This window comes from Cuculus canorus, chromosome 5 (assembly GCF_017976375.1).
Source record: "Cuculus canorus isolate bCucCan1 chromosome 5, bCucCan1.pri, whole genome shotgun sequence".
NCBI classification, from domain to species: Eukaryota; Metazoa; Chordata; class Aves; order Cuculiformes; family Cuculidae; genus Cuculus; species Cuculus canorus.
This window is the reverse complement of record NC_071405.1, coordinates 4049974-4066546: the sequence shown is the minus strand read 5'-3', so window position 1 is coordinate 4066546 and position 16573 is coordinate 4049974. Positions and strand designations below refer to the sequence as shown.

Here is a 16573-nt window from a genome sequence, read left to right as displayed (position 1 = left end):
CGAGTTTCTTGACCCTCCGCGCTCCCCGTAGGCGGCGAGGGCGGGGCGGGGGCTGGGGGCGGGGCTCATCTTCTGCCCGCCGGCTGGGAGCGAGGCGCTGATTGGCTGGGAGGGAGGAGGGCGGGCCCTCGGCGGCGCACGCGCAGTGCGGGGGGCGGGGAGGTGGTGGTGGCTTCCGTTGTGCGCGCGGGAGCGGCGTTTGGGGCGCGCGCAGGATGGTGAGGGGCGGGCGGGGCCTGGGGCTGAGGGGTCCTGTCTCTGAGGGGATTCAGGGGTCCTGGATCCAGGGGGTCGGGGGGTCCTGGCGCTGAGGGGGTTGGGGGATTGAGGAGTCCTGGCTCTGTGGGTGTCGGGGTTCCTGGCGCTGAGGGGGTTGGGGGGGTCCTGGATCCAGGGGTATCGGGGGTCCTCATCCTGAGGGGAGAGTGTTGGGGTCCGGACCCTGAAGGGGAGAGGAGGGGTCAGGCCCCGAGGGGAGGGAACAGGCGGAGTGTCAGGGTCTAGGCCCTGAGAGGCAGAGGGGAGTGAGGGGCGTCAGGCCCTGAGTGGAAGAGGGGATTGGGGGTGTCGGGCTCTGAGAGTCTGGGCCGTGAGAGGAGGGGGTGTTTGGGCTTTGAGGAGGTGAGGGGCATCGGAGCCCTAAGGAGGGGGTGGTGTTGAGGTTCAGGTCCTGGTGGGACATGTGGGGTGTCCAGGAGTTCAGACCCTCGAGGTGGGGATTCTAGGACTTGGGGGGTAGCGGCTAGGATCTGGGCCCTGAGAGAGAGGAGGGGGTTCAGGACCTGAGGCAAGGTGGGGAGTTGAGGTCCAGGCCCTGAGGACGGGATGAGGGTGGGGATTTGGGCTCTGAGGGTCCAAGCACTGGGGATAGGGAGTGAGGAGGCGTGTGGTGTGTAGATCCTTAGAGGAAGGGGGGTTGGAATTAGAGGATCTGGACTCTGAGAGGGAGAGGGAGGTGAGGGGGTCTCACTGTGAGGGTCTGGATCCTGAGAAGGAGGGGGTGTCAGAGTCCAGGCTCTGGGTAGGAGAAGGAAGAAGGGATAGGGGTCTGGGGGTCCAGGCCCTGACAGGGGTGTGTGTCCGGGTTCTGAAGGGAGCAATGTCAAGGTCCGGGCAATTAGGGTTGGGGTACTAAGCCCTGAGAGGAGGGGTGGGTGTTGGGGTCTGGGCCCTGAGAGGGACAGACAGGGGAAGAGTCGGGCTCTGAGGATTTAGGCTTTGAGAGGAGGGAGTGTCTGGGCTCTGAAAGGGGGGTGTTTGGGCCTGAGCAGTGAGGAGGAGAAGGAGAGGGTTTGGGATCCTGGGGCAGGAGTGTTGTTGAATTCTGGGCCCTGAGGGTAGGAATGTCAGGGTCTGGACCCTGAGGGGGAGAGGGAGGGAGGGAGGGGTTGGGCTCTGAGAGTCAGAGCCCACGGGGTGTCAGGGCTCTGAAAGAGGGGGGGGAATGTTTGGGTCCGGGCCCTAAGGAGAGGTTTGCGGGTAAAGTCTAGGAGGTCTGTGCCCTGAGAGGGGGCAGGAAGTGTTTGATTCCAGGCCCTGAAAAGGGAGGTGGGTGTTGGGGTCTGGACTTTAAGGGGGGTGGACCCTGAGAAGGTGGAAGGATATTGGGGTCCAGGCCTTGAGGAGCATGTGGAGTGTCAAGGCCCAGGCCCTGAGATGGGGTGGGGCATCTGGAGTGTCTGGGCCCTGAGGGTCCGGGACCTGAGTGGAGGAGGTGTCTGGGCTCTGAAGGTGGGGGCATCCAGGCCCTGAAGAGAAAGATGGGGGAACTGAGCCAGGGGTTCCACAGCTGAGGCGTGAGGCCAGTGTCCCTGTGCAACCAGGCCTGATGGGCTGGAGAGGAAAGGTCTGAGTAGAGAGCAAGCGCCTTGGGAGGAGTGGGCACTGTTCTCTGTCCCATTCTTCTCACAGGGAGCTGGTGCCATTTGGTCTGAGGGTGCTGCCTGCTGCCCCGCTGGCAAAGGGACCTTTTTGGGTGCTTTCCTGCTGGGCACTGGCAGCCCGCGGCGGGAGAGTGAGAAAAGAGCTGTTTAAAAAGGAAGCGGCGACCTGCCCTGTCTGGCAAAATAGGTGTTGGGAAATCATGAAGGGTAGTGGTGGTGAGAATGGTGGCTGAGTGACTGACAGCAGCACCCTCTGCCTCGTTCGGCAGCCGCGCCTGCTGTCTGTGCAGCCCTCTGGCCTCCTGGCTCAGCTTTCCTTAGTTTTTATCAAACCAGGCGCTAGTGAGCCAGCTTAGCCTTGACAGATGGTCCAAATCTGATGTCACCCTGTGTTTTGCAGGCACAGCCTTCAACTTCTTTTAAGGATTTATACTTTTGTGGCTGCACAGAGCGCTGCTTACCCTGCAGTGTCTGCTGGAAGGTGTTGGGAAGCCCCTGATCCTAGAGGACTTGGAGAAATGCTTCTTTCGGAAAAGAGCATTTGATACAGAATATAACTTCAACTTTAAAATGCAGCCCTTGTTTCTGTCATGTTTTAACTAGAGACCTCCTGGAATAGTGAGTGGGTATTAATGACATTTGTGGATACCAAAAACATATTAATGACATTTGGAAGCCAAAAACAATCTTTAGGGGAAGCACGACGAAGGCTGCACGCACAGTGCCTGACCTGTCCTCTCACAGCAGAGCCTGATTTCCTCTCCAGCTGTTGAAAGGAAGCAGAGGCACAAGCCTTTGTGCCAGAATTTGACGAACATAAGATATTTGCAAGGTGATTTTTGGCCGTAAGGAGGGAGAGATGCTCCTCTGCTTTTTGAGAGAGAAGAAAGGTGCCATTTAAACTCTGAGTCTTGTCTCCTCATGTTCAACATTGGCTTGTTTGTGTAAGCACTGATTTGTCTCAAATACACAGCTCTTCAGTGGAGCTTGTGATAGGTAATTCTGCAACTGTTTTTGGAGTTCGAGCAATTTTTTTTGAAGTAGTCTGGAAATACAGTTGTTTTGGCACAAAAGCCTTGGCACCTTAGGAATGTACAATAATATGTATAAGCTGGAGGTTGAAGTCATGGTCAGAGAGATGACTTAAACTGACAGCACTTTATTTCTAGTGTACGTAGAATCATGGAATTGTTTGGGTTGAGAGGGTTCTCAAAGCCCATCCAGTTCCTACCCCTCTGCCATGGGCAGGGACACCTCCCACTGGATCAGGCTGCTTAAGGCCCCATAGCTAGGCTAGTTTTACAGTATGAGTGCAAAAGCAACTGCAGAGGTGCAGCTGGTGCCTGTGCTGTTTGCAGAGAGTAGATGTGATTCTACATCTACATTTCAAGGCTGGAAGACTGCTCTGGAGTACTTGGAGAACAGAAGTTCACTCTGTGATTGCTGTTAATCACCAAGCAGCCTGATCCAGTGGGAAGTGTCACTGCCAATCGCTGGGGGGTTGGAGCTGGATGATTTTTAAGGTCCCTTTCAACCCAAACCATTCCATGATTCTGTGTTAATTAACTTTTCTGCTTCTGGCTGGCTTGCTATCTCTTCACTGTAGCGACAGAGGATGTGTGTGTATAATGTTGCTCAGGAAATGGCAGCGGTTGGCTTGGTACAGTGTAAAAATTGCATGTGTGGTAGAAGATAACCTGCATGGTTGCTTGTGAAATAATCATTTCCTTCCGCATCTTCAGTGTGATGACTAATACGTTATCTGGACGTTTCTTCTGAACACTTGAAGTTAGAGACTTATGAACACATGGGGGAAGGAATGCGTGCTTCTTGATTAATGACTTAAATGCTTTCTATATGTGCAAATCTCAAACGTTCAGTTAGTGTTGCTGTGGGTAAAAGTCAGCAGTGAGCCCTGATTGCTCTGTTCTTCTAAAATGCTGATAGGAGCTCCTGTTATTTTAAATGCTTAAGTTATTTTAGCCAGTTCATTGCAGCTCTAAGGGGCTTCCTTATTGCAGGCTTGGTCTTGGCAAATGGACTGCAAAATTTGTTTACTTCTAAGAGCTACAAGATAATCCCACTTCAGAAAGAGCTAATAAATATTCCTAGTTAGTTGTGTGGCTTTGGGGAGGGACAGTAAAACAGATAAATGTCTGGGTTTGTGTCTTTGAAACTGCTTTCACCAATGGTTTTTCTGGTTTATGTGTACGCTCAAACTTTGGACGAGCTGCGTGTGGTTCCACCTCAGTAGGGTTTGTGGACACATAAGTGTGACATTGGGTTTTTTTTCTGGTTTGCTAGAAAGATTTATCTTTCCCCCCGCTCTGCCATTTCCCTTTTGCAGAGTGAATCTCTGGTGGTTTGCGATGTTGCTGAAGACCTGGTGGAGAAACTGAGAAAATTCCGGTTTCGTAAAGAAACCAACAATGCTGCCATTATAAGTAAGTTAAAAACATGTCTGACAAAAATGGCAAGATCTTGCAGAAAACCCTGTGTCCTCTTTTCCCTCCCATTTATGCTGTTGCTTTAGCAGGTAAATGTCAGCCAATGGTCTGCTTTTTGTATTAACTTCAATACTTCCAGTTCTGCCTGTAATTTTAACAGTAAAGCAATGCTGTTCTTATGATACCAGGCTCAATCTGCTCTTAGTAGAGTATTTGTACTTAATTGCGGCTCAGAGTCTACCACCGGTTGTAAAATGACAGTGCAGAATGTCAAGGCAGAGTCATTTTGAGTTTATAAATTTTACAGCCTTTACGTAGGGGAGTCTTTGACATTTCTGTCTTTGACATTTGAGAAAGGTCCATTGGAGTGCACAGCACTTCGACTGTGGGATAGATAGAAGAAGCAGAACGGAATGGAATAAATAGAAGAAGCAGAACGGAATCACAAGGAATAATCTTGGGGCAGATGTTAAAAAGCTTTGTGCACACACTGTAAATCGATTGAAAAAACATTGATGTGTGTTTTGTTTTGATTTCTAGTGAAAATCGACAAGGATAAGCAGTTGGTGGTGCTGGATGAGGAGCATGAGGTTTGTTAAATGAATTGTAAATAAGAGTATCTTCAGCCTGCAATGTATTGTTGTCTCTAAGGTACTGCCTTAGTTTCAAATTGTTATCAAACTCTTAATCTAATTTGGGTCGTGAGCTTATTTAAATGCATGGTCACTGCATGTAAAGTACGGCAATATTAATAGTGGGACTATGCAGAAGCAATGGGTTGACTAATTGCACCAAAAGTTATTTAAAAGCCATTATGATACACCTATGTAAAGAGCGTCTTTGGCATCTGCTGGCTTTTTGAAGGGATTTCTGCTGTGTTTTTGCGTGGATCCGCGTATCTCACTCTGAGCTGATCTGCCATCAATTAGAAGCGAGGATCGCTAATCCTCTGCAGACTCTAGATTTGATAGGTGGCATAATAAGGTCAGCCCAGCATGTTGTGTTTCTTAATGGCACACAGGGCAAAATTAAATCTTTTCCAGGGATTTGAGCATTATCCGTAGCTCTTATTCCCTAGAATGTAGAGATTAATGTAACGTTGAAATAGAATGAGGACTCTCTTTTGCTTGCTCAAGGAGGAAGGACTGAGTTTTGCAGAAGTGCCATTTATGCAGCTGATTTTAACACATACTTTTTGTTGTGTGCTTCCTTACTTTTGTTTAGCACTGGAGTTAGAAGCATGGTAGTTGCCAGCATCTCCAACTAGAGCCAAAAATGTTTTCTAAACTCGTTATGCCTAAAATAGGGAAGATTATTCATGCTAACATTAATTCTGTGTGTAGTCATAGGAATCCGTTGGCACACAAGTTTTCCTAAAGTGTTCTGGTAATTTGTGTGAGATGGTTATCAGTTCAGCTGTAAGAGTACAGCTGATTTACAGCCATGTCGCTGTTCTTTTACTCTGCTTTCACCTTCGCAGTGTACCTGCAAGTGCGCGATCCTCTGTTCAAATGTTGTTGTGTTTCATGTTACCAGGGTATTTCTCCCGATGAGCTAAAAGACGAGCTGCCTGAGAGACAACCCCGATATCCTTCTTGTGCCGCTGGTATTTGGCCTTGCTCACACCTGGAAACTATTCAGAATGTTCAGAGTTGGACTTCACCTTTTTAGGCCAATACTTGCTTGTAGTGCGACTTTACTGATGTGTGATTTGTGAGGTAATCTAGGGGGTCTGTCCTTATGGTGCACTGAACACTTGTCCTGCTTGTTGGAACCATGACTGGTACATTAAAGCCTCTCCTAAGGTTTTATTTCCTTTGAGACTATATAAAGTTTGTGGAGGTAAAGAGAAGCCAGGCTACCATTAATATAAAGAAGTGGGTGCACCAGTTTTGTGTGTGGCTACTTCTAAACATAGCCAAGTGCCGGTGTGACTCGGGATCTGGTCTGGTACTTTCTAAGCAAGCGACCCTTGCTGTTGTGCTGCAGTTACTGATCCTGGGAGTGCTGCAGGCATCTGAGCTGGGAAAGAATCCTTGTATTTAAATAAAAGGGAGAAGAAGGTTATTCTTTAACTAGATGAAAGAAGAGAGGTGCTTAAGTTACAAAGGGGAGAAAATATGTGCTTCATTATCCTCAAAAATTGGCTGGCACTATTCCACATGCCGCTCTGAATCTTTCCTTTCATGACCATAGTGCAGTAGGAGGCTATAAAGCAGGAGTCCTAGCTAAAACTTGAGTTCAAACCTCACAAAACACCTGAAACAATGAAGGGCTTAGTCTGCAAAGAAAGAATTTGGCTTTCACTATGCCAGAAACTCATTGGTGGGTGTGGGAAGTCTTTTTACAAAGATGGGAGAGGAATATTTGCGATGAAAGGGTGATTTTAGCTCTGATGTGAAACGGCGATACAGGGAGAGCCTCACACCAGCTGTGGTAGAGGTTGGTAAGGACATGTGGGATCAGTTCTGAAAGTCAGATATGGAAGTGAGAACAGAGAGATGACTTATCAAATTTAAAGCATCTTCTAGAATGCCATATTTATTTGTGCCTGCACCAACCTCTGATCACTGAGGACTCTGATCACCTAATAAAATCATTTATTTCTTAGTTTCTTTAACTTCAGAAAAAACATTTATTGTTTATAGTTACAAGTATCAGCATGATGATGGAAGAGTCTCTTATCCATTATGCTTTATCTTCTCCAGTCCAGTTGGTGAGTGAACATTGTGAACGGTAGCTCCTATGTGCTGTAAATTCGGGAATGTTCTTTAATCTGGGAGATAAAATGAGTGCTTAATGCTCCAATAGTGCTTCAGATGCTTCAGGCTAGATTTGCTTATGCCACTGCTGGAAGCAAGGCACTGTGCAGTTGTGGAATTATCTGGAGACCTTTGGCAGAGGGGAATTTACTGCATTAGCTCCCTCTTCACCATCAGCTCATGGCAAGTGGAAACACTTCTATCTGCCTGGATCTCCCTGGTTCTGGAGGTTTTGACTGCCTCTGGGGTTTATGTTTAGGGCATTTAGGACGTATGGTAGAAGAGATTCTTCCTTTTCCATTTCTGAAGGCTGAATGGAAGTGTTAGTCTCCTGAGTAGCTGGCCAAAAATTGTGTCTGTCTAATATGCCTGCCCACGGTGTTCTCAGGAGGGTGCTCAGCAGTACGCTCCTGTAAAGGAAAGGAGCCTGGAGCACTTGGAACCAGGCCGTGTAGGTTTAACCTAATGTGTTTCCTGTCTCCATCTCCTCAAATGTTGGGGAATTCTCCAGATATGACCAGACAGGGCTTAGGAAATGAGTGGGGCAATGGCTGGAAGATACCACCTTTGTTCCTTGGGGTTTCTGTTCAGCTCTGTCAATCCTGCTATTCGGATGTTAGTGACTGGATGGGAAGAAATCCTTCTCCTTCTCAGAAGGGCATGGGAACCCATATCTGGCCATGAAAGGAGCAGGTCTCTGTAAAAGGGTTAGGATGGGATTAGAGAGGAGGATTTTCCAAGGGGACCAAACAGTGCTGTGATGTGAAGATCTAAAGTGCTGTCACAGCTATGGGTGAAAAGGAGAGAAAGACGCCTCTTCAGCCCAGATCTGGCAGGTGACCGTGCTGGGTAAACGTGAACACACTGTGTTCAACGAGGAAGAGGCTGTAACCTTGGACTGTCCCAGTAGCTTCCTCTGAGTGTGTCACAGCAACCTTCGGCATAAACAGACCTGCGCAGGGGACTGTGCACCAAATAACCTCTGACTTGGTTTTGAGTTACACATTTGTCTGTATTCTGAATTGTACTAGGGTAGCTTGCTGGTATTATTATCCTTGTTATCCCCTAGAATAAGATAAACTGATTGCGTTGTTTTAACCTTCATTATTCAGAACTAGAATAACTAGGTAGGTTAAAGAGTTTAGCAACTAATGAGCATATTCCTCTGTCGTTACCTGCGAATCTTTGTACGAATATTACAAGTGTTACTTCTCTTCTGATGGACAGGTATTTTGTGAGTTAGAACAGCAGTAAGAGTCTTCCGGGAGACCTTGAACAGCAAAACAGGCAGACCTGTACTTTGTAGGAAAAGACAGCTTGGCCAATGTTCTCTATGGGATTTAAAAGTGTTTTCCTATCTAGAAACTTCCAAACAAGCAACTTCTAAAGAAAATCCTTCTTTTCCTTGAGGTTTTCTGCTTCAATAAATTTTCTGCAGACACATATTAGTGGTAAGACTGGTACTAGAGTCAAACAGTGGCTCTCAGCAGCAGCTGAATTCAACTGTGGTTGAGGTGTCTCTGTTTGGGGCTGGTGGGGAGGTCACTTTGAGCTACCGGTTCAGTTGGGTTACTTAGGGAGAGACTAGGAGAAAGAACAATAAATTCAAACTGCATTGATTCATTCTCTGACTCCAGCTCAAAGGCGTACACTACAAAGATCTGTGTGACTAGCAGAGACGTGGGAATCTTCCAGAAGTAGAAAGAGAGCAAAGAATTGGATGTAGTGCAATCAGTGCGGGAGGTATTGGCGGGGGGTGCTGCTGCTTTGGCTGGTGTGGTTCAGGTTTGACTGCTGCAGTGTTTGGTGTTAGCTCTAAGCAGAAATACAGGTGCACGTTGAGAGCACCGACTCAACCTACACAACAGTAACTTCTGGAAATGCTTTTTAAGTACTAGATATGAAAGTAAGAGCAAGGATAGTAAAGTATCTGAAGAAATGGGCCATTTCTGAATGGAGGCTTCAGGTTTCAGTTTGTATTCTTTAGAAAAGTAAAAAAAATGTTATTTTTGAAGTGCTGCAGTCAAAATAACTAAAACCTCCTTTTTTTTCCACACAACTACAGGATGTAAGCCTGAGCAGCAGATGATGTACGCTGGAAGCAAGAATAAGCTTGTACAGACAGCTGAACTCACGAAGGTATAACTGACCGGTTGAAATAACTCTTTCCCCCTTAAATACAGGTCACAGAAGCTCTTTTTGTGTCTTGCTTGCACCTATCACAAGAAGGGTGTTCTGACACTGTGTCATTAGAGTGAACCTTAGAGGTGTTCTAAATGTGGAGATTTCTGGAGGTTTAGGGTATAGGGAGAAGAGTGTTTTCAAAAATATCCATCAGTAGGATGGACACCTTTAGTGCAGGGAGTGAATTCATTGATGGGCAGAATAGACCAAAATCTTAGAGTGGTGTGAACTGGTTTCACTGCATGGTTTATGGGGTTGTATATGCCTTCAGAATAAGTAACATACACGACATGAGCTGAACGAATCCTAAATCCTCCTCTGTTTCCTTCCTCCAGTATTGACACCAGAATAAATTGCTGCATGCACTAGGTCTAGATTTTTTTTTTTTAATTGCCACCTGTTGTGATTTTGGAGATCTTTGAAATCTCTGCTTAATAGGCACCTTGATTTGTTGGTTAAACCTCAATGGAATCAGTGGTCACTGCAGGTTTTTCCTGAAATGTGAAATGACTTCACCGTTCCTCAGCAGCACCATTCCCTTTTGGTGATTCTTATCGTGGCTGCATGCTTTAACATCCCAGTAAAAGCATATATTGGGGCTCTAAGAGAACTGTGAACTTCGGCCTCTTCTGGCTGTACCTCATAAGAAAGGACCTCCCTGTTTTAAATTAGGTGTCAAGTTGGCAGGAGTAAATAGGAGGGAGACAGAAGATAAGATGAAAGCAATTAATACAGCACCAAGAAATCTTTTTTAAGCCTGTTGAGACTGCATTTTAAAGGCCTGAGAACTGTAGCATCTTTGATAGAAAGGAAGAATTCCTTGAGGAGCAAGAAGGGAGTTATCACAGAATCAGAATCGTTGAGTTTGGAAAAGACTGTTAAGATCATCCAGTCCAATAGGAGTGATTGAGAAGGAAGAGTTGCTGAGATGCTGAAAGCCTGGGTGGGGACTAGTGCTGTTGGAGTTACTGTCACTTGTCATGGGGGAGAAATTCAGTCAGAAAGGCATTTGAATGAAAGCCTAGGAGTAGGTATGGAGGCCCATGATCATCTAGCTGGAGAAGACAGCCTGTTTCCAGTTTGAGTGGCTGACTTGCTCTTGGAATGTGCTTTATTCTTGCCACTCCCTGAGCTATGTTTCATTTTAGTTCATGCCATGACTTCCTCCTGCTGTGATTTCTGCACGTAACTCAACTAAGTCCTCATATTTTTTTCAGTGGTTTGCATAGTCGCTTGGCTTCTGTTAAGCTATTCTATTCTTATTACACGGAATTTTGGGTTTTCACCTTATGTTTTAATTTAAAACCCCAAATCAGTATTAGTTGTGATAGTAGTGGATCACTATCTGAATACAAGCAGCAGTGTCCAGAGCCCACTCCAGCAGAGATGGGAAATGAGGAAGAAAAGGTATGAAACTTGAATTGTTTCCTGAAGAAGATTAAAATGGTGAAAAGGTTGAGGATGGGACTAAACAGGACGTTAATTCTAAAGAGCAGCTTCAGAAAGAAGCTTGTTTTGCGAGTCTTAAAGAATCCCATCATTCTGATGTGCTTTGTGCTGTTAGAAGGGCAGATAACGGCTCTAGTGCTGACATAGCTTCATTTTCGACATGTCAGAATCAATCTCCAGGTGCAATCTTTTTCTCTTTTCTTTGCCTAGAGGAACACTTTTGGAGATCTATGGATTTGTAAAATTTACTTACTCTTGTGAAGAGGGGATCCATTTGTGGGCGTCTCAAAGACTCCAGTTAGTGATACAGAATTAACTCAGCCTCTCCCCAAGGCTATTAAAAACCCCAGCAGAACAGCTGCTTGCTTATTTGGAATGCAAAGAGCATATTGGTGTCTCTGATCTTGTTTTCTGCTTCAAGGCTATGTTAAAGGTTTGCTTAAGACTTCCGCAAAGCTTTGGGTTGGTGTTTTTTTGGATTTGTTTGTTGGGGTTGTTTTTTTTAAGTTTTTTGTTCTTTTTAAGTTTCTGGGGATTTTTTTTTTGAGGTCTCCCAGGCTCGTTTCTTAAAGGGAAAAGCATGTGCTACTAGATTTATGAATTATGGATACTATGGGTTTAATTCAGTTCAAAGAAGAAATAACTGGTCTTTGGGCTTATTTCAACCCGGAGGTTAAACTCATTTGTGTTCTTCAAAGAGACAGTGTTCTTGCTGAGACAATGCATGTGAGATGGTGCTGTTTCAGAGTAACTTTTGACACGTTGTACCTGTGCTGTTCTCACGTATTCCTAAAGGAGAAGAATGAAGCCTAGGAATAGGAATTATGGGATTCTTGTTCAAGCGAGTTATATTCCTTACCTCTTAGTCTCATGTATTTTCCACTGACATTACTTCAGCACTGTGCCCAGGTGGCCAAGAAGGCCAGTGACATCTTGGCCTGTATCAGAAACAGTGTGGCCAGCAGGAGAAGGGATTGTGCCCCTGTACTCAGCACTGATGAGGCCACACTTCGAATCCTGGGTTCAGTTTTGGGGCCCTCTCTCCAAGGACATTGAGGGGCTGAAGTGTGTCCAGAGAAGGGAACAGAGCTGGGGAAGGGCCTGGAGAACAAGGATTATGAGGAGCAGCTGAGGGAATTTAGGCTCTTTAGCCTGGAGCAAAGGAGGCTGAGGGGAGACCTCATTGCTCTGCAGCTCCCTGAAAGGAGGTTGTAGCGAAGTGGGTGTTGGTCTCTTCTCCCAAGTAACACGTGATAGGACGAGAGGAAATGGCCTCAAATTGCACCGAGGCAGGTTCAGATTAGACATCAGGAAAGATTTTTTCCCAGAAGGGGTTCTCAGGCTCTGGCAGAGGCTGCCCAGGAAGGGGGTGGGAGTCTCATTCCCTGGAAGTGTTTAAAAGCCAGGCAGATGAGGTACTCAGGGATCTGGTTTAGTAGTGGACAGGTACGATTGGACTTGATGATTTTGGAGGTCTTTTCCAACCAAACAATTCCGTGATTTTATGCATATTAAGCGAATCTTTCATGAAAGCACATAAGAACTCTGCGTTGGTTACTGTTTTATTACAACTAAAACGACCTGTGTGGGAAGTTATTGATTGCATGATGTTCTTATCGCCTCTAATAACACGACCTCAAGAATTCATGCTGTGAAATTTTGTTTAGGTATTTGAAATAAGAAATACAGAAGACCTAACTGAAGAATGGCTGCGTGAGAAACTGGGCTTCTTCCACTAAGAAAACCTCTGTCATAAGTATTTATGTACCCTCCTGATAATACTGGAACCAGACATGAATACTTACATCTAAGAAATGCACTGTATTTACAGCTGTCTTCTGCAGCATATCCCTTGTGCGAAGTTTGTGCAAAGAATAGCAGATCTGTCTCCTTGAAGTAACAAATCTTTGCAGGTGTTTCCTTATTTGTACCTGTCAAAAGGGAATACTCCTCTGCAGGGACACCTTTTGCACTCTTGTGACTAATATTTCTATAACTAAAATAGCTCCGTTCTGGATTTATAACTATTTACAAATGTAATTTGGAAGCTGACGCTAACTTTTTCTGAGCTACAAATGCACCCTTATGATGTATTCTAGCCATTTATATGCAGAAATCATGTACTGTCTCTTAACTTCTCAGACTTTTTTGACTTAATGTCTTCTCAATTTTGAAAACTACTCTCTGGAAGCATTTAGTATTCAAAAGACAAAACCTTTGTAGAGCCAATCCATCTGTTTATCTTTCCATTGAGTCCACGTGAACTTCCTCAAATTCCTGTTACTCATTTGTGTTATTCCAGTGATTCCTCAGTTGACTGAGTCAATCTCTCTAAATTTCAGGGCAAAGCTTTGGCTGTCCAGTTTTCGTGCTGATACAGCCTTACAGGAACTAGGTGATAACTAAGGGCTGAATTACAACTCTGGTGACTCTCATACCAGACGTTTTGCATCTATAACTGATTACACTGTTAAGAAGTTTACCTCTTTCCTCATTTCCTCTTATATGGACACCTGTTAATCCTGTGTGCCTTTAATTTGTTAGCTTTAAAATGACTTGAGAATTTTACACTGCCACTTACTACAAATTTGGTATAAACTTTGTTAAAGAATCCTAGTAACTTTTATTTCCTAGTGCCTGGTGTTGCAGTTGACATCTAAAAAAGAAAAGCTGACCTCATTTTCTTTGGAATTCAGTCATCTACTCCATTTGTAGGAGTTGAGAGGTTAAAGCTTTTCATGATAATGAATGATTTATATCTCTTTTGTTACAGAAGTTGGCCACTCATAGCTTTTGAGTACTTTAACTACAGTCTCTTAACTTTCTTAACTGCTTGTCGGTCAAAATTACATTCCAGAAGAAGCTTTTGCGTACGTGATCATTTCATTTTCATTTACTTACAGTTCATCTCTTTGAAACAGCAAATATTCTAATGTGAAAATAGTATTTAACTTTTATAAACGACCAGTCTTTTTACAGGTCTGTTTTATATGGAGTAGAGTAGTTGTCTGATGCGGGACCCGTTCCGCCCGCGCAGTGGCAAAGGGAGTGCTCACGTGACAGTATCTCACTATCTTGCTTGTGAGTGTCTGTTGTGCCGCTGAGGATCTGTGTAAGAGCAGCTTCCTGTTGATAACGTACCTTAAAATACAGCTGTTCAGTGAGAAGGAGTGCGGTGTTCAATTTGGAGGCCAGTATTTCACGCTGTGAAGCCTCTGCTGAAAGGAAGTTAGTTTTTCGTTTGTAAACATACATTTTGTTAGTGTTAAAACACTAATTCCTCTAAAATCACAAGGAATTCATTTGCAAAAGTCTGCAGTGTGGGTAAATCTCATCTTTAGTTTGATGTTACTGCTCATTAATTTGTATACAAATCTGACTTGAGAGGAGCTTTTCAAAATATGTGTTCAAATGATCCAGTTAAATTGATCTTTCAGTGTGGGAAGGAAATGCTTGTAACAAAATTTACATTTCTCTGGCAACGTAGTGAAATGGAAAAACAATTTCATTTCCCTGGACAAAAAAAAAGTGTTGATTATGAAACTGTTGATTGATTGTTCTGTACTAGAGATCAATAAAAACAATGTCTTTTGTGACAAACATTGCATAAATAAGACTTTGGCTTAAAGAATAGTCTCATTCTAAGCATCGATCATGAAACAGCAAGGATCTTGTTTTGTTGGCATTGTGCTAGAGGTGAAGCCTGTCAAAGTACAGGGTGGGAGAGAGGGCTGCTTGTAACGTTCAGCTTGATTCGCGGTGGGGAAAACTGGATTAATAACTTTGATTGTCCTTTGTACGCTGGTGGGCTGCCAGCATCCAACTGCAGCTTGCTCAGGCTGGGTCAGAAAAGGGGCCTGTCTCGGGAGGAGAAGGGAGGAGCTGCTGCAGGCAAACGACTGAATTTGAGTCCTCATCTCTGGATTGCTCCACTTCTGCTGGGAAAAGATTGCTGCTTACGGCTGTATCTTCAGCCTGTGCTCTTTTCACTTTGGATGTTCTTGTTGCCTCCACTTTCTGCCGTGAGTGCTGCCCCTCAGGACTTGCAGGAGCTGAACAAGTGTTAGAGCCCACTTCCCTGTGAAAGGTGATGTTGGTGTTGCTCAGCCCACTGGTATTATTCTCCAAACAGTCTTGCTTGGTAGCTTCTTCCTCTCTCTGACCCGTGGAAGTGAGGAATCAGCTGCAGGTAGTTGGAGAACGAATGTGCAGAGGATATTTGCTGTTCTAGGCTTGTTTGTGGTTTCCTTCTTTTTAATGCAGTCTTTTGATACAACTGCCTGCTGCTCCCTGTCCTGAGCTATTGAGGTACAGGCAGTGCTAATACTTGATTAAACAAAGACATAAATTATGTCAAAGTCTTTCCTGCACAAATAATACTTGTTTTCATAACGTACTATCTCACCTTATCTTTAGAACTGTATTTTCTCTACTGCTGCCCCTGAAGATGCGTGGGAGGCAGCTTTGTCCATGTTCAGAAGGCCAGTATGTTCCGACTGCGCTTTACGTGCGAGTCAGCTCTCCATAATCGTGCATTTGTCTTATTTTCTGATCTCTAGAGAGGGTTCAAACTGAAGGACAACATAGATTAACTAACGCCACCAATGGGAGCCTTTGTAGCTAAAGGTCTGAGAGTCAGCGTTTTCCGGTTTGAGCTCCTATTCTTCAGGAGTTGATAGATCAGCCATCAAATCCTTGGCCTGGAGTTAAATGTCTCTCGTCGAGGGAGACTTCTGCCACAATTGATCTGTTTTGCTTTAAATATTGAATAGTTGGCTGGGGTACAGCTCTTGTAATCCTGTTAATTGATGGTAAGTTGAATTAAAGCATGAGTTTGCATGTCAGCCCATAAAAAATGGACTTGTATTGTTTGAATATTTTTAACAAAGAAGTTAAATGCTGGTATTTGATGGTTTAAGTCTGTTTTCGGTATCATGAACGCTGTTTTGATCTATCGAAGGAGGCAATAATGCAAGTGTTGACACCTTTTCACTTCTCCAAAGGAGCATCTCCTGGATTTGTACCAGATTCCATTTTTGTATCTTTAACTGTAAAAAAGCTGGTCTAGAAACAGCGATAAACTGGTAACGGGGATCTGGATCAAACGTACAAAAGCAAAGGAGTCGGTTCGTGACTTAGTGTGCTTAAAAAAGAGATGTCACGTGCTGTGTTCTTGGTCCATCCGTGTAGTAACTGTGAAATGGAGGTGTGGAAGATGAAGGGGTGCAGTGGAACTCTTGCTTTTGTTCGGTGATCCAGGCTCTGACCAGGTTCAAGCTGGTGCCAGTGCCACAGGTGGGGAGAAGGCACGAAAGGTTCACCGAGAACTTGGCAATTCCATGATCGCTTCCATAACCAGTACAACTTCCACATGCTGTTCAGTCTCTGCGAGTTCACATTGCATGTCTACCTTAAACCAAATCTTTTTTGCTAAGCATGGTGCTTGTATTGGTTTCAATAAAATGTTTAATTAAGAGGTTCTGTTGCCCTGTTTTAATTGCAGAGTAGCACATCTGACAGGGGAAAAAGCCATGGATACTGGGTGTGACCTGCCTCGAGTTTGCCTTGGATGTGCGGCATCGTTTCCAGTCCTGAGTGGGCTCCTTCGCTACCTAAAATAACTTCTCTTCCCATCTGTTGTGATGGGTGGCAGCAGGGAGAGGAGAGCGGCAGACAGGCTGTGGGGGATCCGCCATCCTCCTCCGCTGCTTTATGCTTTGTGTCACAAAACCCCGTGCGTGTACTCGAGCTGCAAGACAGCTTGGGACTTGCCTCATTGTGAGATGCTGCACAGGCTGCCCTGTTGCACCTCTCCATGCGGTCAAGACTCCTGGTGTAACCTGGAGCT

The 16573-nt window shown here is 45.1% G+C and overlaps 1 protein-coding gene across 3 annotated transcripts; it reads left to right on the top strand.

Moving 5' to 3' along the window:
* The first annotated feature begins 135 nt into the window (after positions 1 to 135).
* GMFB (glia maturation factor beta) lies at positions 136 to 16201 on the top strand. 3 transcript variants are annotated; one of them, XM_054066843.1, is made up of 8 exons: positions 170 to 218; positions 2284 to 2501; positions 4231 to 4327; positions 4871 to 4920; positions 5867 to 5918; positions 6966 to 7046; positions 9158 to 9231; positions 12393 to 16201. In XM_054066843.1, coding segments are annotated over exons 3-8 (330 nt in total). In that variant the 5' UTR covers positions 170 to 218; positions 2284 to 2501; positions 4231 to 4326; the 3' UTR covers positions 12465 to 16201. The 3 variants fall into 3 exon arrangements, with proteins under 3 accessions (XP_053922817.1, XP_053922818.1, XP_053922819.1); XM_054066842.1 differs by lacking the exon at positions 2284 to 2501 and having other exon boundaries at positions 136 to 218; XM_054066844.1 differs by lacking the exons at positions 170 to 218; positions 2284 to 2501 and adding an exon at positions 2539 to 2715.
* The last annotated feature ends 372 nt before the right edge of the window (positions 16202 to 16573 follow it).

Excerpts from the sequence above, each read along its gene's own strand:
- GMFB (XM_054066842.1), top strand. Across the intron at positions 4,328-4,870 it reads CAACAATGCTGCCATTATAA|TGAAAATCGACAAGGATAAG; the intron begins GTAAGTTAAAAA and ends TTTGATTTCTAG. Across the intron at positions 4,921-5,866 it reads TGCTGGATGAGGAGCATGAG|GGTATTTCTCCCGATGAGCT; the intron begins GTTTGTTAAATG and ends TCATGTTACCAG.